This window comes from Aspergillus tubingensis (genome assembly GCF_013340325.1).
Source record: "Aspergillus tubingensis WU-2223L DNA, scaffold_11, whole genome shotgun sequence".
NCBI classification, from domain to species: Eukaryota; Fungi; Ascomycota; class Eurotiomycetes; order Eurotiales; family Aspergillaceae; genus Aspergillus; species Aspergillus tubingensis.
Genome location: NW_023336285.1, coordinates 1,126,015 through 1,143,800, shown reverse-complemented (window position 1 = coordinate 1,143,800; position 17,786 = coordinate 1,126,015). Strand labels below are relative to the sequence as shown.

General features: G+C 52.7%; 6 protein-coding genes and 1 non-coding gene across 7 annotated transcripts; 4 read left to right on the top strand and 3 right to left on the bottom strand.

Annotated features, from left to right (window-relative positions):
- Positions 1–745: 745 nt before the first annotated feature.
- AtWU_09725 (uncharacterized protein) lies at positions 746–4,156 on the top strand (the record flags this gene model as incomplete). The annotated part of the gene is made up of 1 exon (XM_035504831.1): positions 746–4,156. One exon carries the CDS (start codon positions 746–748, stop codon positions 4,154–4,156), a length of 3,411 nt encoding a protein of 1,136 aa, XP_035360724.1.
- A 1,549-nt stretch (positions 4,157–5,705) lies between these two features.
- AtWU_09724 (uncharacterized protein) lies at positions 5,706–8,127 on the top strand (the record flags this gene model as incomplete). Its single annotated transcript, XM_035504830.1, has 4 exons — positions 5,706–6,548; positions 6,620–6,733; positions 6,796–6,883; positions 6,941–8,127. 4 exons carry the CDS (start codon positions 5,706–5,708, stop codon positions 8,125–8,127), a joined length of 2,232 nt encoding a protein of 743 aa, XP_035360723.1.
- A 554-nt stretch (positions 8,128–8,681) lies between these two features.
- On the bottom strand, positions 8,682–9,806 carry AtWU_09723 (putative glycerol dehydrogenase; the record flags this gene model as incomplete). Its single annotated transcript, XM_035504829.1, has 4 exons — positions 8,682–8,887; positions 8,947–9,327; positions 9,381–9,677; positions 9,731–9,806. 4 exons carry the CDS (start codon positions 9,804–9,806, stop codon positions 8,682–8,684), a joined length of 960 nt encoding a protein of 319 aa, XP_035360722.1.
- A 1,167-nt stretch (positions 9,807–10,973) lies between these two features.
- AtWU_09722 (inositol oxygenase) lies at positions 10,974–11,982 on the top strand (the record flags this gene model as incomplete). Its single annotated transcript, XM_035504828.1, has 2 exons — positions 10,974–11,867; positions 11,926–11,982. The coding sequence occupies 2 exons, from the start codon at positions 10,974–10,976 to the stop codon at positions 11,980–11,982; spliced, it is 951 nt and encodes a 316-aa protein (XP_035360721.1).
- Positions 11,983–13,060: 1,078 nt separating this feature from the next.
- AtWU_09721 (putative NAD binding Rossmann fold oxidoreductase) lies at positions 13,061–14,192 on the bottom strand (the record flags this gene model as incomplete). The annotated part of the gene is made up of 2 exons (XM_035504827.1): positions 13,061–13,801; positions 13,866–14,192. 2 exons carry the CDS (start codon positions 14,190–14,192, stop codon positions 13,061–13,063), a joined length of 1,068 nt encoding a protein of 355 aa, XP_035360720.1.
- A 979-nt stretch (positions 14,193–15,171) lies between these two features.
- AtWU_t240 lies at positions 15,172–15,243 on the top strand. Its single transcript has one exon. It is a non-coding gene; the product is annotated as a tRNA-Glu (tRNA).
- Positions 15,244–15,734: 491 nt separating this feature from the next.
- Positions 15,735–17,546, bottom strand: AtWU_09720 (uncharacterized protein; the record flags this gene model as incomplete). The annotated part of the gene is made up of 4 exons (XM_035504826.1): positions 15,735–16,479; positions 16,536–16,672; positions 16,728–17,160; positions 17,254–17,546. 4 exons carry the CDS (start codon positions 17,544–17,546, stop codon positions 15,735–15,737), a joined length of 1,608 nt encoding a protein of 535 aa, XP_035360719.1.
- Between the last annotated feature and the right edge of the window lie 240 nt (positions 17,547–17,786).

The following is a 17,786-nucleotide window of genomic DNA, read 5'->3' as shown; positions in this document are numbered from 1 at the left end:
CGCGTCGCATACTTTTCGGTCACTGTCTCTCCTTTCCCCTTCACCCCCTCATCCTCTTCCATATTACCGGAACCACATTCGTTATTCAATTGCGCTTTCAACGCCGTCCCCTCGAACTATCGACTCCAGCAATCAATTTCTTGGGGGTCACTCTCCACCGGATAGTATCCAACCGGCTTCAGCATCAAATAGTAATAATCTACTTACTCCGCTTCCGCTGTCGACGGTGCAGCCACATTCCTTACCCGGCTCATGCAGACGCCCCTTCTGTCCAATCCGACCGATATTAGCATCTATCCTTAGTTCTTGGACTTGGTATCTTCATCGCTAGCAATTATTATTTCTCTCGCGCATTATCGACCTAAAACCAGCCCACCCGGCAAGCGACGCTTACTATTGGCAATTGGCTTAACTCCTCCTCCGTTACACTGGCATTCCCAGGGGATGACCGGGAATTTGGAATAGCGTCCATTCCTCGAGCTATTCCACCACCACCACCCTCGTCCCATCCATTCGCTCAATTCTCTCTTGCTCTAGCTCTCACCTGGTAGGTTCAAGACCCATCGAGCACCCTTCCATTGTGCAACCTCAGCATATCTGACGGCTTCGATCTTATCCAGGATTGGCTATTCGGTGTAGGTGTCGGATCGGCTGTCACTCCTTTACGCCGTGAACTTCGACTGTCGGATCTCCACCCCCTGCGATCGCCTTGACTGTCGCTCTCTACAACCCCCGTCGCACCATCATGAACCGATTTCGCAAGACAAAGAAGGAGAAGGTGAGGGAAGATGTCGAGTACTCCGAAGCCAGCTCGGTCAGCCTCAGCTCCATGTTATCGAAGAAGTCCAAGAAGGAGGAACCCGAGGAGAAGCAAGACTTTGACCTTTCCAATGCATTGCCCTCGACCGACGACTTTCGCACCAGTCTCCTGATGCCCAAACTATCCGCACGATTCAGCATGTTGAGGGAACAAGATGATCCGGAATCGATGATCGGAAAAGCCAGCGACGACAGTGTGCTCTTTCCCCGGCGTGCTTCGCGATTGAACCTCTTTGGCCACAACCCCAGCCTCCTGTCGGACATTGACGAGGTCTCCATTGACGGCAGTCGGCCGTCGATGAACCTTGGGCGCACTCACTCTCTCGCCTCGGATAGCAATAATGGATATGGTACGGACGACGATCCTTCCCAGCAGGGAAGCATTATGAGCAGGGCTCGTCGAGCTGAGGGCAACAACTTGTTCGGTGGACGACAAAAGGTGTACAAGATCCCCTCCTCCAAAACGACCTCAGGAGGGAACACAGAATCCGGACGAATGGGGGGCCGTGCGCTCTATGACCATGATTTAACCATGTCATCATTTCAACGACTGAAGATAGCCGAGCGCGAAAATGCGGCGACAGAGGACACACCGCAGGACAGTCCGACTCAGGAATCAGAGGACGCACTATCGAGCGCTGGCTCCACAAAGCGAACAACTTTCTCTTCAACGGCATCTGGGCCCATTTCGAATGGGCGTACATCGACAGCGGCAACATCTTTCGACGAGCAATCTTTCATCGCACCCCCGTCGCAGACAAATGCGGCGGACACGCAAGCCCCCCAGTCTAAGCCGCCAGTGCCGAACATGGCTCCTGAGCGTGGCTCGGTCAAAGCCCGCCGTCTGTATGGACAAGGTTTGGCACAGTCAGCTCAGAACCAGCAGACTTCCACCTTGCAACGACTAGAAAGCCTGAGCCGCCAGCGCGGAGCGGGTCCAGAATTGCCTCCCCTGAACCGTGCCTTTTCTAGAAGCGCCACAAACTTACGCGACAGGCTGCAGCCACTTACTATTGCCGAACCGGCCGGCACCAATTCGCGGCCAACCAGCCCTCCCTCGCTGCCCAGGTCGCCAGAACAGTCTGCCCGATTGAATCCCAGGGAACCGCAAACTCAAGCAGATTCTGCGTACGGTGCCCCTCCGTTGAGTCCTCCCGCCAGCGAGAATGAGGATAAAGCCCCCCTGATGGCCGCTCTGAACCCTGAAGATCATGGGAAAGCCACAGCAGCCGGCCTATTCAACAAACCCAACAGCATGTTTGATGAGAGCCAGTTTACACGACGCCAGTTGCAAATGCATCAGGGAAGAAGCACGCCGCCTCAAGGGCGACTACCTCCCCTGCCTGTCCAGGCTATCCCCCAAGAGCGCGCCGGCCGTGCCAGAGGGCTTTCCAACACGAGCTATGCGTCCAGACCAGGCTCTGCATCTTCTCACTATAGCGAAGCTCAACGGCCAGGCAGCCGATCCGCGGTCAACTCCCCTCCTACAAGAAATGACAATGGCACGTTTTTCTCCAACCCCAGTCCTAGTGACTCGGAGGATGACGGCGGTGCTTCCCGCTACGCCACTGACGAGATCCACCCCGCGCTTCGGCCGGAGACACCCTCCAAGCCATCCACTCCCACTAGTGAGCACCGGAGCCCTTTGCCTGAAGTCAGGTACTCGGATCTTGGTGACCTGAAGCCTATAGCGGAAAATGAAACTATTGAGAGTGGACTCGGTGATGATGATGGCCTTCCTGAGAAGCCCGATTCACCCACATTGGGACCGGCTGGCCTGGGTCTGAGCGGCCTCGTTCGTACTCACTTGCGATCCAACAGTGACAGATCGTCCATTTACCCGCCTCCTTCTCCTGGCCTTCCTTCAAAGCCTACCGACACCGATATCCCAGAGGAGCCGGTTCTGCAGAACCATGCGGGTGCCCAGAACAGTGCACACTGGCAGAACGAGCTTATTGCTAGACACAGACGCGAAGGTAGCACGGAGACACAGAGGGAGCGCGAAGAATTTGCCAATGAGTTGGCCGAGAGGCGCAGGAAAGTGCAGGAGAAGCTTCGAGGATTTGCAGAGGGAGAAAGCCGGTCGGCCAGCCCTGTTTCAGGCCGTCAGACCCCGGATTTCACCCCAAGCAAACCCGGAAATGCCTTTGCCTTCCTGAAGAATAAGTCAGGGAAGCAGCATCTGAAGGGTGCAAGGGGCCTCAACCTTGCTAATGCATCCACCCCGGCTTTGGTCTCGGACGACATGTGGCGCGAAGAAGAGGAGAGACCATCGTTCAACTTTGCGAAGCACTCCAACTCCAGCTCGCCACATATCGCTGGAGAAAGATCCTTCCGCTCCAAAGTCTTCGGGCGCAGCAGCCAGGAAGATTCTCGCGAGTCTAGCCGCAGCCGCGGTGCATCTCCGCACTCCAGCTTCCGTTCTCGCCGGGACCGTTCGACCTCGGATGCCTCTGGTCGTTCCAAGAGTCGCACGCGGCGAGATAGAGATGGACTGGAGACCCTGGAAGAGGTCGCTCACGGTGTTCATAGGCCGTACGCGTTCCCTGATTATGACCAACATGGTCTGGCTTCTGTCCCAGCTTCCACTCGTGCCTCTGCCGAAGTTAGCGAACCCGTCACGTACGATCGGTCCGCCTCTGCTGCTTCTGGAAGATACCGTAGCGACAGTCGATCTGCGGTCTCGAGCTACCACGAACGCCCCTTTTATCCTCCAGCTCCAGCTGCTAGCACTACCTCCCTGATCGGTGCTGCTGCCCCACGGCCTTCGCCTATCGCCCCCTATTCTGCCAATGCCACACCACCTTTGGAGGATATGTCTCAAGGCCATTCGTTAACCCCGGTGACCACCAATAGCTCTACCACTGCACCTCCCCCGCGAGCTCCGGGTCATAACGCTCTCCACAAGCGACCAGTCACCAAGGCGCTGATCTCCGAACCAAGATTTGTCTCCTGCACTTCGAACGTACCGACCGTTGGTCTCCCTCCCGGCGCGAGCTTGAGCAATGGCAGGGAAACGCCTCCAGTCCCCCCTATGAACCCTCGCCGCCGCCGCCAGACCACCACACAGACTATCCTTGGCGCCCTGAAGGGTGAAAGACACGAGTCGCAGTATGCGCCATCGCTCGACGCAGCCATGATGGAAGAAACCAGCAATTTCTCCGACGATGGCGAGAAGCGGCCCAGATCCCGTGCCCGACTACGCAAAACGTCCAGCGAGGGAGGCAACCTGAACGCAAAGGCGCGGCAGCAGCTTCAACACCTGATGTCTGAGGCACCACCAGCCGTTCCTTCATATCCACCACCAAAGATTCCCATGGATGGAGGCATGTTCTAATCCTCATCCTCAAATCACGAACCTCATTCAATCCTTTCTTACTCACTTGTCCCTTCCTTCCCTATTTCCCTTTTCCTTTTCATCCTCTATCTCCTTCCTTCATTCACCTACCATTCTCCGATCATGATGTATTACTCGATGTCCTGAACTAGCATTCTGCATTTTAATGTTCGATACCTCTCGTTTGGAATTCTCGCATACATCATGATATACCAACAGCGTTATGTTGAGCGGACAGGACCCGGCTGTCATTGTTTCCTATTCTGTGTGTGTTCATTTTCCCATTCATTATCATATCTCGTCTAGCGGATTTTCCTTGTGTTCTATATCATATCATAACATATCCCACAAACCTAGGTTTAGCCTATCAATACTGAAAGATAATCCAAAGATTATTAAAAATATCCTTCCTATCCCTAGTAATAATAGTAAATGACTACTTCATTGACAACCCTTCCTACCATCCCTCGTAGTATTCACTCCAATCCAGAAAAGCAAGCCTATATCGTCAAATCCCTTTAGATCTTCGACTCCAGCCACTTGTAGCAGAAAGAGCAGCCAACACACCGACCAACACGCCAGCCAAGCAAAACCTCTACCAACCTAGCAAGCCAGCAAGTCAGCCCAGTGAAGCCAGACACCTCCATTCACCCGTAATAAACAAATCGTCAGGCCAAAACGAGCCCAAAAATAGTAAGGTTGTGCAGAAACGAAGAACGGAGTGGGTCACGTGTTTCAGAAAGCCCTGTTCTGCACGATGTCTGCGCAAACCTCACCACCATCTCCGTTATGGGATTCACGTGTAGATATGAGATGCATGCATTCCTTTTCTTCCTTTCATGGATTTTGATTCCAAAGGAGGGGTTTTTGATGTGCAGATGTAGTTAGGTGATTTACTAGGTATCTAGCTATCGAACTGAATTTCTTTCGAAGGAAAAAACCAAGTATGATAGGTTCTACAACAGTATCAAGACCAAAGTCTCCGTGCAGATCCGCACTCACTCCACGGGAAGAAGTCATACTGCTGTTGCATGATCGTCTAGGGAACTGAATTACCCATACGGTTGGAGATTCTAAAGCACGAAAAGCAAAGCAACAGAGAAACCGTTTTGTTTGATCAATTTAGTAAACTATCTCTCTGGGTGTGTGGTTTTTCATAGTGAATTAGTAAGAATGTAAACAACATATCAGTTTTCTTTTCCTTTTCTTTTTCGTGTGTTAAAGCTCTGACTACATCTATCTCTCCGAGAAATAGTACTTTAAGTCAGACTCTGAATCATCATCGTCAAGGTTTCTTAGGATTAGGTGAGTGGTTGGTGTTGAGAAGATCATCATCATCATCATTAAGAAGCTGATCGATAATCGGTTCGACAATAGTTCCCATCAATCTTTGCTGTGTTGATTCTGGATTGCAAAACTATTTCGATAGGCGAGGAGGAAACGCGAGTTAGGTGAGTATGAATATTCATTCGTCGTTGTGTTGTTTCTTTCTTTCTCTTTCTTAATCCCTTTTCTCTTGCTCATGCCGCGTTTAGTGGTGTACGTCGTTATGCCACGTCGAAGCGAGTCTTTCTGCACGTCCGAATTACCCTGCGTCATTGAAGACCTCGACACGTACTTCTGGATCTCACGAAAGCGCGGCGAGATGGGCCCGGAAATTCGTCGGACTAAGTCTGCGGACCCTGTCCTCCCTTCCGTGCCGCAAGTGGACGGACCGACCGAACAGCGCAAGGCCAACAAGAAAAGTAAGTCGAAGAAGAAGAGTAACAATAAGAAAAACAAAAACAAGGGAAAAGGCAAAGCTGTTGAGGTTGAAGTCGCGGTCGAGGACAATGTTGTTGTTGCTGTCGTTGATAGTGGCTGTGACGTGGCCAAGGAGGGACAGCAACAGAAGCAGACTGAGAACGGCGATGACCATCGTGTTGATGATGTTGTTGCTGCTACTGATAGCGCCATTTCTACTGCTGCTGGTGGTGAAGAAGTCAAGAATGGTGATAATTTGCCTCCACCCTATTCCAGCGCGGGAGAGGACACAAGCATTGGCGAGCCTGCCTCTTCGGTGGTGACCAACTCGCCGGTGGCCAGAATGGCACCGGTCGCCGAAGCAGCTGTTCTCAAGGCGAAGATCTTGGAAGCGATGAAAAGAAAAGAAAGACTCGAACGCCAAATCCAAGAGGAACGCAACTCTAATGCTCAGGCTAGCTCGTCCCAGAGATCTGTGCCTGCTAAGTCGGATACTTCGTCCATTAGCCAGCAACGACCTGACACTGGTAGTGTCGACAATCTTTCGCAAGTCAACCGTTCGCAGCACAGTCCAGTGAGTGAGATGCGTGTCACTGGCAACAATTCGCAACCTTCCACCTCAGTCGTGAACTATTCTTCTGAAGAAGCTGTACGTACTTCGGGCTCTCGATCCGATGAACCTAAATAGCCAGGACCATTATCGTGATGCTAACGACAGAGAAACTCAACAGTACTGTCGGGCTCACATGCGGGCTCCTTGCCGCTTTGATCCAAGCTGCTGTGTTCATAAGCCCATTCAAGGATGCAACTGTCCCCCGAGATCGTCTTGCTGTTGTTCGCACCACAAAGGCGACTGCTGCACCTGCTTGACATATCTCAACACTGTGTCGGCCAAGAGCGACACTGAGACACCCAGCGATGTCGGTCAAGGTGTGGAAGGCGGTAGTACGGTTGCTGAACGCAACACTTCGATTGGAAAGAAAAGTGAGTTGATTGTGTAAATGACACTCTGTTCGGATTTCAAAGCTAACAGAGTGTCAGGCGTGGTAGATGAAAAGGGCAAGGGTGTGGATTCACTTTCGACACATCTCATTCAGTTGTTCGAAAGTCGTGAGCTTTGTGATTTTCACTTCAAACTGACGTCGTCGAGCAATGGCTTGTACCAATCCACCATCATCCCCGTGCAGGTGGCCGTTATCGCTCGCAGCCCGTTCGTTGCCGCGCTCCTGCGGACTCAACTTTATCGGGAAGGACACCGCGAAATTGCTGTGACACTGGGTGACCAAGTCAACTTGATACAGGGATTCGAGCAAGCGATTCGCAACCTGTATGGGGCACCACTTCTCCACGGCGAGCAGCTGAGAACCGAGGCCCTTGCAGTACTAGGGTACACCGAAGAGTCTCAAAGCATGTACCCATTCCCGATCAGAACAGCCATGCTCGATTTGGCCTTTTCGTACGCTGCATCTGGAGCCTTCCTTCACGTCAGTGGCGTCCTCGAGGCAGGCATCAGAATGGCACTGGAGCTGATCGACTGGAGCACTGTCGAAACAATCATCCACTTTGGTCTCCGTGTGGATAGATTCTCAATTATTCTGGAGGGCACCGAAACTCCTCCGGGCAGTCCTCGCGCCAATCATACTCGGTCCGGACATGTCCTGGTCAGAAACCGACAGCTCCGAGACATCTGGGCCCCATTGCTGGTCAGAGCCGCGTTGTCGTTCATCGCCGAGAGCATCGATGACAAGTTCGTCTTGTACTCCCAAGCCCAAAGCCTGCATGTTCCAAACCGTATCCCAGAGAGCTTGAACACTGGACCTGGTGTCATAGGCTCTGAGCCGGGATCTGCCTCCGCGAACTCAACAACGACTGAGAGCAAGCCAAACCGCGAGACCTTGGTCGCCTCCGCTGTGCTGATCAGCCTCCCGTTCGTGCATCTGCAAGAGGTGTTCAGAACTTTGAGTTCACGTCGCGTACTGTCAAACAACCTCGCACAAGCGATAATGAGTGAGAGGGAATCACGACGGCTGCAGGCACTGCGAGAGCTTGGCAAGAAAGGCGAGATTAATGAGAAGAACCTCCCCAGTGAGACGAAGGAGTTGGGTTACGGGGAATATCTCGTCTTCAAGAGTGTCTGCAAGCAAGGCCAAGGACCCGTGACGGTGACAACAGAAGTCAGCCTGGAGAGGGAGTGGATTGGTTGTCGGTCGCCAGACGCCAAACAGTAGCGAACCACTCCTGCTCTCCCTGTTGACGTGGAAGAGAGGGGTGGCACGCCTACTTGATGCTATGTGTGGCTCCTGTGTGCAGGTGATGAAGACAAACGAAAGGTGCTTGAGATGGAAAGGTAGGAAGGTTGAGGTGGATAACACAGGAAGGGAGGAAGATGAAGGAGCACGCGAGGGAGGTAAAGTAAACAGAGCTGGAGCGGTGAAGCGAAGCAGTATTGGGTTCTTATTTTCACATCTAGGCATTTCTTTGTGTTTTGTGCGGTCTTGTCGCTTGCTGGAAGGCGTTACTATTGCGAGATTCACTGGAGGATGTGCACGTGCTCACATTGAATAGCCCTGGAGTTTGTTTTTCGTTCTTATTCTTTTCTGCATGGGAGTTGGCGGACATGCCAGATGGATATCATAACAGTTTCATTTTCATTATGCACAGTAAAGTAGGAAGAAATGCACAGACATCTCTGCTCTATGAGCTATACATTTCCCGAGACCATCTATACTTCTATACAGGCTTGATTGCTAACATCCTAGACCGTGGACCACTCACCAGGAGCTTATACACGGCCGATCTTGTCCGGGAATCCAAAGTCGAGCTTGAAAGGAGGGAAGACAAAACGCTGGAAGGCGTTCTTCGAGGCCAAGTCATTCGTGTACTTGGCAATGGTGGCCATATCAGCATCATCCAATGCCACCAGGTTGCGGTTACCCTCAATCCGAGAGGGGTTCACGGACTTGGCAAGGACGGAAGAGCCACGGCTGACTATACGGATGAGCTAGTTAGAGATGATTCTCGCAGCATTTGACATGGGAGATACGTACTGTGCCAGCTCAGCAAGACCGTGGCCGGGTCAACACCCTTCTTCTTGGCAACCTCGACGATGGGCTCTGCCGTCAACAGTGGGCTACCCGTGCTGCCGAGAGGGCTGTATGCGGTGATGTGAATGCCCTTCTCCTTGCAGAAGTCAACAGCCTCCTGCTGGGGCAAGCAGGGGTGGTTCTCAATCTGGTTGACGGCCGGAACCACGGTGGCTTGGGCGAGGAGCTCCTCAAGGTAGGGTCTGCTGTAGTTGCAGACACCGATGGCCTTGGTCTTTCCGCTGCCGACAAGCTTCTCCATATCCTTCCAGGTGTTGATATGGGAGTGGTTGAGGTGGAGGTCGCGGGAACCGTCGGGAAGGGTGGGGATGTTGGGGTGGTTTCCTTCGCGATGTCAATATGCGCATCACACTGAATCTGAATAACGCAGGACTCACCGTTAGGGTTCATGGCCACAGGCCAGTGGACCAGGTAGAGGTCAACATAGTCCAGCCCCAAATTCTTCAAGCTCTGGTCCAGAGCCTGTTCCACACGGTAGTGCCATGTGCTCCAGAGCTTGGTGGTCACGAAGAGTTCCTCTCGCTTGACAACTCCAGACTCGATGGCCGCCTTGATACCCTTGCCAACTTCTCCTTCGTTGCCGTAGGCGAAAGCGGTATCAATGTGTCTGTATCCAACGGAGATGGCATGGGCCACGGCCTTTTCGACCTCTCCAGGACCTGACTGCCAGGTTCCTGCACAGATATTAGCCAGAAAGACCTTGTGGTTATCTGGAGATAAGCCATACCGAGTCCGAGAGCAGGGATCTCAGCCCCGGTGTTCAGCTTGAAGCGAGTGTCTGCGACGGTCGAAGTCGAACCCATTTTGGCGATATGTGAAGAGAATTGGAGGGAAGAAGGTGTGTAGAGACTGCGTGAGGGTGAGGAAGAGGAGAAGAAGACAGATAGACGACAAAAAGACGAGGATAAAGCTGTTGGAGAGGGTGGGGGAGAGGAGGGGAAGAAAAGGGCGACCCCCACGCTGCCCCTCCGCATCCCCGCCATTCGGGCCAAATGAGTCCGAGACCCTCTCCAGCTTCGCCTGTCCATCTTCATCCTCTCTAAGTCCCTCCCATCAACGGCCACATAGTCACTCCTTCTTCAGTCAACGTACGATGACTGCTTCAAGCACATGTCGCTTGTTGGGCCCAATTATTCACCCACAGAATAGCAAAGGGCAATACAACAGCAAGAAGGCGGCAACCCCAATTGCGGGAAGCTTATTGTTCGATAGCCGTCAACCCCGTTGCAATCAGCTCCACTTCTCAGGGACACTGGCTCAGTACGCGCGACTGGCAGACTGAAATCCGACCTTGCAGCGATCGTGTGTGCGCCCAGGAATGTTGAGATCGCGACGAGAATCAGGACAGGAAGATCAAAGTTAAGCGATCATTGTCATGATCGCCACGGCACACAGCCAAAGATATTGCAGAAGATACAAGTTTAGCAATGAAGGGAATCTCTTTGGAGGACAACGGGCCGTGCGTGAACCCGAGGTTCGTCCGCGTCGGAAACCAGTATCCTTAAATGCGCCCACAGCAGCAGCCAAGACTGGGGCTGGAATGGGATGATTTCACTGCTCCGCAACGCTGAGCGTATCCGTTGGATCCAGATCTGTAGGACAGATCGCCGCACGTTCCACGCTGGCGGGGGCGATCCCTATAGGCATATCACCGACATTCTCTGCCTGCGGAAGCCACTTTCCGGGCTCCAGTCATGCTCCCACTCCCCAGGACTCCAGCGCCATGGTCTCGACGATCAATTCTCTTCGGATTTCTAGAATCATACAACGTCATCCACACAAGGACTGGCAGGCGTCGGTCTTTCGGAATTACCATACATTTTCGGTCTTCTAGTGTGTGAAACATTGATATTTATGCTCCTGCTCCTCAAGCCTGTTTTCTTCCAGCAACAAACCCCAGAGCATTTCTTTGATACCCCAAAGCTCAACACACTTTCTTCTTTCATATATCCTTAAAAGTTACAATCACAATGGCACCTGTCGCCGTAGCTCCTGAATCCCCGGTGTTCAACACCAAGCGTGACGGACAGGCTCTTGAGGAGCTGTCGGACGCCATCGACAATGTCAATGTCCTCAAGGACAACATGAAGAAGCAGGAGAAGGGTCTGTACGAAGAGTCCGAGTTCGACAAGAACAAGGACAAGACCAAGTTCCGTCAGTACGAAGACGCCTGCGACCGGGTCAAGAACTTCTACAAGGAACAGCACACCAAGCAAACCGTGGCCTACAACCTCAAGGCCCGCAATGAGTTCCACTCCAAGACCCGCGCTGAGATGACCATCTGGGAGGCCATGGAGAAGCTCAACACCCTCATCGACGAGTCCGACCCGGACACCAGCCTCTCCCAGATCGAGCACCTCCTGCAATCCGCCGAGGCCATCCGCCGCGACGGCAAGCCCCGCTGGATGCAGCTGACCGGTCTCATCCACGACCTGGGCAAGCTGCTCTACTTCTTCGACGCCCAGGGTCAGTGGGATGTCGTCGGAGACACATTCCCCGTCGGCTGTGGCTTCGATGAGCGCATCATCTACGGCCGCGAGTCCTTCAAGGACAACGAGGACTTCAACCACCCCATCTACGACACCAAGTTCGGAATCTACAGCCCTGGCTGCGGTCTGGACAACGTCATGCTCTCCTGGGGCCACGACGAATACCTCTACCACGTCGTCAAGGACCAGTCCACCCTTCCGGACGAGGCCCTCGCCATGATCCGCTACCACTCGTTCTACCCCTGGCACAACGCCGGTGCGTACCACGAGTTGATGAACGACCACGACAAGGAGATGTTCAAGGCTGTCAAGGCGTTCAACCCATACGATCTGTACAGCAAGAGCGACGATGTTCCCAGCCCCGAGGAACTCAAGGTAAGCCTGTTCCCTTCTTTCCAATACTGGTAACATCAAACTAACAAATATTGAATAGCCATACTACCTCGATCTGATCGACGAGTACTTCCCCAACAAGGTGATCAAGTGGTAGAGAATTGATATGATGTATGATTTTTGGCTGGATGATTACATTTATTGCTTCTTCTTCTTCTTACAACATCTTTGCTTCTTATTCCCCTATTACCACCCTAGCATGCACGCAAGCGATGATCTACGACCTACTGCAGTCACTTTTGAATCAAAGAATGGGATTGATTCCCTGCTCCTTTCCATTTTCCAATAAGTCTCTCAATCTTAACTGTATCCTCCTTCCGTACTTCGTAGATATCTAAAAACCACACAACCCCCAAGCCCCGCAGGGGATGAACACGTGAACACCGTAACGTAAATCAGATCAAAGATGAACCCAGACGCCGATCACCATGATCTAAGCAGAACCAGCAAGCAAGTAAGCATCAACCCCTCACTACTTACCTTGAATAACCTAACTACACCCATAGTACAGCACTAATCCCCCACGGCTAAGAATAAATTCAGCCAGCATGATCTACAACCTGCATAACCACACGCACCACCCCGACCAATCAATTGGTTCCTGCCCCTACTTCGGAAACAAGGTCCCGGAGACGGTTTCTCTCCGGGGGATATTGCCCATCTCGGTAAAAACCAACTTTGAAAGCTCTGGAACGGCGGAGCTTGCTTTTTTGGGGGAAGTGGCGGGGTAGGTAAAGGTAGGTTGTGGTGGGGTGTGGGGCTTGCAGCATTTAGCACAGCACTTAGTACATGCTGCTAAGTTATTGAGCTGTTGCATGCATAACTTGCATTTATGTTTAAGGGGGTGGAAGTATTCAAGCATCATGGATCGAGATGCAGTAGTGAAAGAAGTCGTGTCATTTGGGAGCAGATGAATGCTGGTTTTATCTTGTTTTGGAGATTTTCGCACTGGTGTTATAGTAGTTAGAAAGTACTGGAGGTGCGTCTGGAGTGACGTGGGGGTTTGGTTCTGAGTAGTCGTTGGTAGTCTGGTGGGATGTATACAAAGGATTACAGCTTAGCTTAATTTGATGTGGTGAGAGGGCGTCAATTAAACAGCGATCGCGCTTTTCATTAACATGATGATGAAGGAAATACTAGTCATAACAGGAATCTATCGTGTCTATCATATCTCTCTAAAGTCTTGCCTTGGGAAGACGCTGGCCCGCCTCGTCGAAAAAGATCTTCTCGCCTGTGATCAGCGATTCTTGAAGGGCAGCGCCGATGCGGACTGCCTGGACGGCGCCCTCGAGCTTCAGAGGGACAGGAGTGTTCTCGAGACAGCAGGCCGTGAATTCGTTCGCCTCGGTGACGAAGGCGTACTCGAAGCGGTCGTAGTAGTGCTGGGGGATCTCGCGACGGACACCGGTCTCGTCGAAGATGTTGACCAGGTTCAGAGCAGGCTGGGTGTTCACAGCCAGCTTACCCTTGGTACCGATGATCTCGGTGGTGTCTTCCTGACCGGCGGCCATCATGCGCGAGGCGTAGAAGTAGGCGATCTTGCCGTTGTGGAACTCCACCAGACCGACGGCATTGTCGCGGTCGTTGTGCTTGCGCAGGTCGGGCTCAACGGCGGTGATACCCACTGCGGACACGGACTTGACCTTACTGTCCTGACCGAAGAACCACAGAGCCAGGTCGATGTCGTGGATGGAGCAGTCCACGAAGATACCACCCGAGAACTCGGCGTAGGCAACGAAGAACCCGGTGGGGTCCAACTTGTCGCAGGTCTGACTGCGCATGACGGAGGGAGAACCAATTCCACCAGCGGACATCTTGTTGAATGCGTCACGGTAGGAGGCATCGAAGCGACGGGAGAAACCGCACATCACTTTCAGTTCGGGCTTCTTGGCTGCTGCATCGAGGACGGTTTGGGACTATTGGAGAGATATGTTAGCTGCATTGCTAGAAGGCATCGAGGGCAAGGAAGTGGGAACATACGATTTCGACACTGGTCGACAAGGGCTTCTCGCAGAGAACGTTCTTGCCGGCCTCAATGGCCTTGATGGCCTGTTCAGCGTGCACGGCGGTCGCGGAAGCAACGACAACGGCCTCCAGGCCTTCGTGCTTCAGCATGTCCTCATAGTTCTTGTAAGCCGTGACTCCGTACGGACCAAGGTTGGCCCTGGCCCATTCCAGCTCCGACTCGTCCGGAGTGCTAACGGCGACAAGGTCTGCACGGGGAGTACGCTGCAAGAAGTTGAGAGCATGACGCTTGCCCATGCGGCCCAGACCGGCACAGCCAACCTTAAGCTTTCTGGCAGACATTGTGATGGTAAAGGAGGAGGAGAAGAGTGTAGAAGAGGAATTGGTTTAGAGAAAGGGGGTCTTGTGTAACAGTCTGTAGAAGATGTGAGGAGAATTGAGGACAGTGAGAGGGAATGACAACAGCGAGGACGTGCAATTTAACCGCACGACGAGAAGCTCCAGCAAGAGTCGGTCTAGCTCTATCGGAAGGGGATGCGGAGAAGCTGGACCTGCCAAGTATCTTCTCCTCAGGTGTCTAGTTGGCCGGGGGAATGATTCCAGATTAGCCACTAGTTGTAGGAGATCAGCCCGGGCAAGGCGCCTGGAGGGTTTGAACCCCAGTGGAGATGGCCACTGCGACCCCGGATATCATCCTCCAGAGTGGCTCCGTGGGTCGGAATACCGGTCGGAAAAGGGATTCCTGGAGGAAGCACAGCATTCAGAATAGCAGGCATCCAGGCATCGAGGATGATAAAATGGACCAACCTCCTCATGAGGGGGATGCAGTTGGGGATGGATGCATGACTTCTCCATCGATATCCCACCCACTAATCAGTTTAGTTGATTATCACTTGCCAGTCCTTGAATTGTTGTCAGACACACGAAAACAAGATATCCTCACCGCACAAGGATAGAACCCTTCCGCTTCTGGTAATCACCGGCGCGAGTTTCCCCCGCCGGGGTTGGGGCAGCGGGGATTGGTGCCCTTTCCGGGGAAAAGACTGGGTCTGGACCCTCAGCATCACCCGGATCTATTCGGGGAATCAATCGCGCTCAATTGATTCTGCGGGTATTCGTTTGTCACCAGATTATCTCTGGAGCTATGACTATGACGCCTTGAAGATTTTGCTACCTATTCGGCCATTGATTTCCAGTGGGGTTTAGTCTCTCTGTGCGATACCGTCAAAACAGCCTGAGTAGGTCAAATAACAGCGATATCTGGCTGACAGTTGAGCTTCAGTTCATGGCGCTTCAAATTGCCCCGACATCTCGAATATCATCCATTGTAGTGTAACGGCTATCATACCTGTCTTTCACACAGGAGATCGGGGTTCGATTCCCCGCAATGGAATCTCTTTTTGTTTTTGTTCTCTACAATGCATCTCTGGACTACATTCAACAGTTCTGGAGTATGCAGGCAACCACTGCGGTCTCAGGCTTGCCGTGTTGGCGATTGCACCAGTTAGAACAATTGTCGCTTGTCGGATTGCCCTGGCTTTTGCCTGTCATCATGATAGCAATTGATAATATATACATGGGCTTTTTTTTTCTGGGGAGATCCAGCTGAGCAAAGGTCGGCAAATACTAGGTGGGCTATCTCTATGCCGCTTCTGCCATTGAAATTCTGCGGTGACGGCCAAAAGTAGTACCGTGACAGTATGAGTTGGTGAGAACGAGATACTAATCCTAGGAAGACCAATGGTTGCATTTCTGGCATTTGCATCAATCACGCGATACATAATTACAACCCCGCCCCTCGCTTTGCATAAAGAGAACCTATGAACAAGTGTTGAATAGAAAGGTGCACCGAAACTATAAGACTCGCTAAAAACGGAATAGATCTCAGGACTCATTCTCCGCTTTTCCCGCCTTCGACGCAGCTGCTTTTCTCGCCCTCCTCTTCGCCGCTACTTCAACTGGATCCGCAAAGCCGTCCCCCTTCAGCCACGCCAGCGCCTTCCGCACACCCTTCCCTTGCACTGCGGACGGCCTCGTCTCGAGGATAGACCCAATGAGTGCCCACGCCAGCACAATGATGCATAAGTCTCCGCCCTTCCAGCCCTTCCATAATCCGCGCTTGACGCCTGTCTTCCAGGCCGAGTCCACGGCTGCCCGGAAGAAGTACATGAAGATACCACGGCTGTTTGTGAGGAACGCGAACGGAACGCCCGCGAGCGCGCCACTAAGGAAAAACCGTTTGGCCGGAAGCGCAGAGCGTGGGAGAAGGGTATTCCAGAGACAGATGCTACCCCATGCGGAGCCAGTAGATGCAGAGAGGATGGCGGTCAAGGTGATGATCTTCTTGGAGAGTTTGTTGATGGAACTGATGGGCTCGTTCATAAGGCCCTTGATGTTGCGTAGAGATAGGGCTAGAGTGACGGTGGTTAGGAAACGAGCGAGCGGTGGGACTAAGAGGAGGATGTGGTGCAGGAAGGCGGTGCTGCAGCTGGGGCTGTTTGGGTGGAGTAAGGCACACGAGAGACTGGAGATTGCTGGATGGGCAGGGCCGGTGATAGGGGAGATGGATGTGAGAGTAGATGGCAGCGTGTTTGGGCTTCCTGGGTGTAAGATAGGGGAGGCAAATGCCCTGGTAGACGCATTAGTTGGGAAGGGTCGATTGAAAAGTAGACTGCTGGTACTTACGGCCACCGTAGGTTGGCAATGTTGGCCAAGGAGTCCACCACATCTTCCTTCTCCGGCCATGGTATCTCCAAGGGCAAGGACTCGGGGCGGCCGCGCACGTAGCTCGGAGAAAGCCTCAAGATGACATTTCCAAACCACTGTTCGTATAAATCAGTGTATGTACCGTGCGAAGTACAAGACAGATCAACGAACCTTGGGTGCAGTCTCGCGATCGAAGATGAAAGCATGGAAGAGTTGGGCGCATGCAATTGGCATTAGCAACCAGCTCCCGAACCATCGAGGTCGATCCTTGAACCACCCCTTCTCATCTAGCGCATTGAACAGAAACTCCAAGCTACGAGTAGCTGTGTAGATTGCTGCTGTCAGCCGCAGTTGCTTCTGTGGACACAACCCCAGCGCAAACCCCGCGATACTGGCACCAACTGCGGGCGCAAATCGAGACGTGAGTGCTCTCGAGATCCGTGGGTTGCGATCCCGGAAAGGTCGAGCATCGTCTGTACGGAGGTTGGCACGCAACTTGACGAAGAAGCGATAGAGGAAGCGGTGGAGGAGGAGAAGTAGTGACAGGGAGATGGACAGGCGGAAGTTTGGAGAGCGCGTAAAAGATGTGCGCGATGTGTTCTTTCTGTAATAGATGTCGGATATCAGCCACGCACATGAAACGTCGCCTCATACTCTTGGTGATCGTTAATATGCGAATACATAAGAGAGAACTTACTGGGATAGGTCGCCGCGGATCCTCCCAGCCACGACGTCAACGAGCTTCAACAGGGAGCTTGACAATACAAACACGCGTAACGACGTTCGAATGGAAGCTTCATTATGCTTGTTCTTAGACCGAACTATAGCCTCGAAAGCTGAAGGCGAGGGAAGCTTGTTCTGGATGGCCGAGGGAGTGCGCTGAACGGCATAATCGTGGAGCAGCTTGTACTCCTTGGCGCTGAGGGAAATGCGGAGAGCGTTGCGAACCACCGGATGGAGGTCGGGGTTAGGCGTGGAGTCAGACGCCATGGTGCGGTAAAATTTAACGGGTCATACGCGTGGGTCTCAACGATGGACTAAGCTCACATCATGAGAGACAGGGGATGGAAAGATAGAAAGCAAGGGACCGAGTGCGAGAAAAGGAGGGAATTAAGCTCCAGCGTTCGGGGATTTGCAGCTGACCGTCCTGCGCGCCCGTGACCTCGGCTATTTCGCGCAATCACCTGAAAATGGGCTCTCGAGACAGGTTATACTTAGATATACTTCATT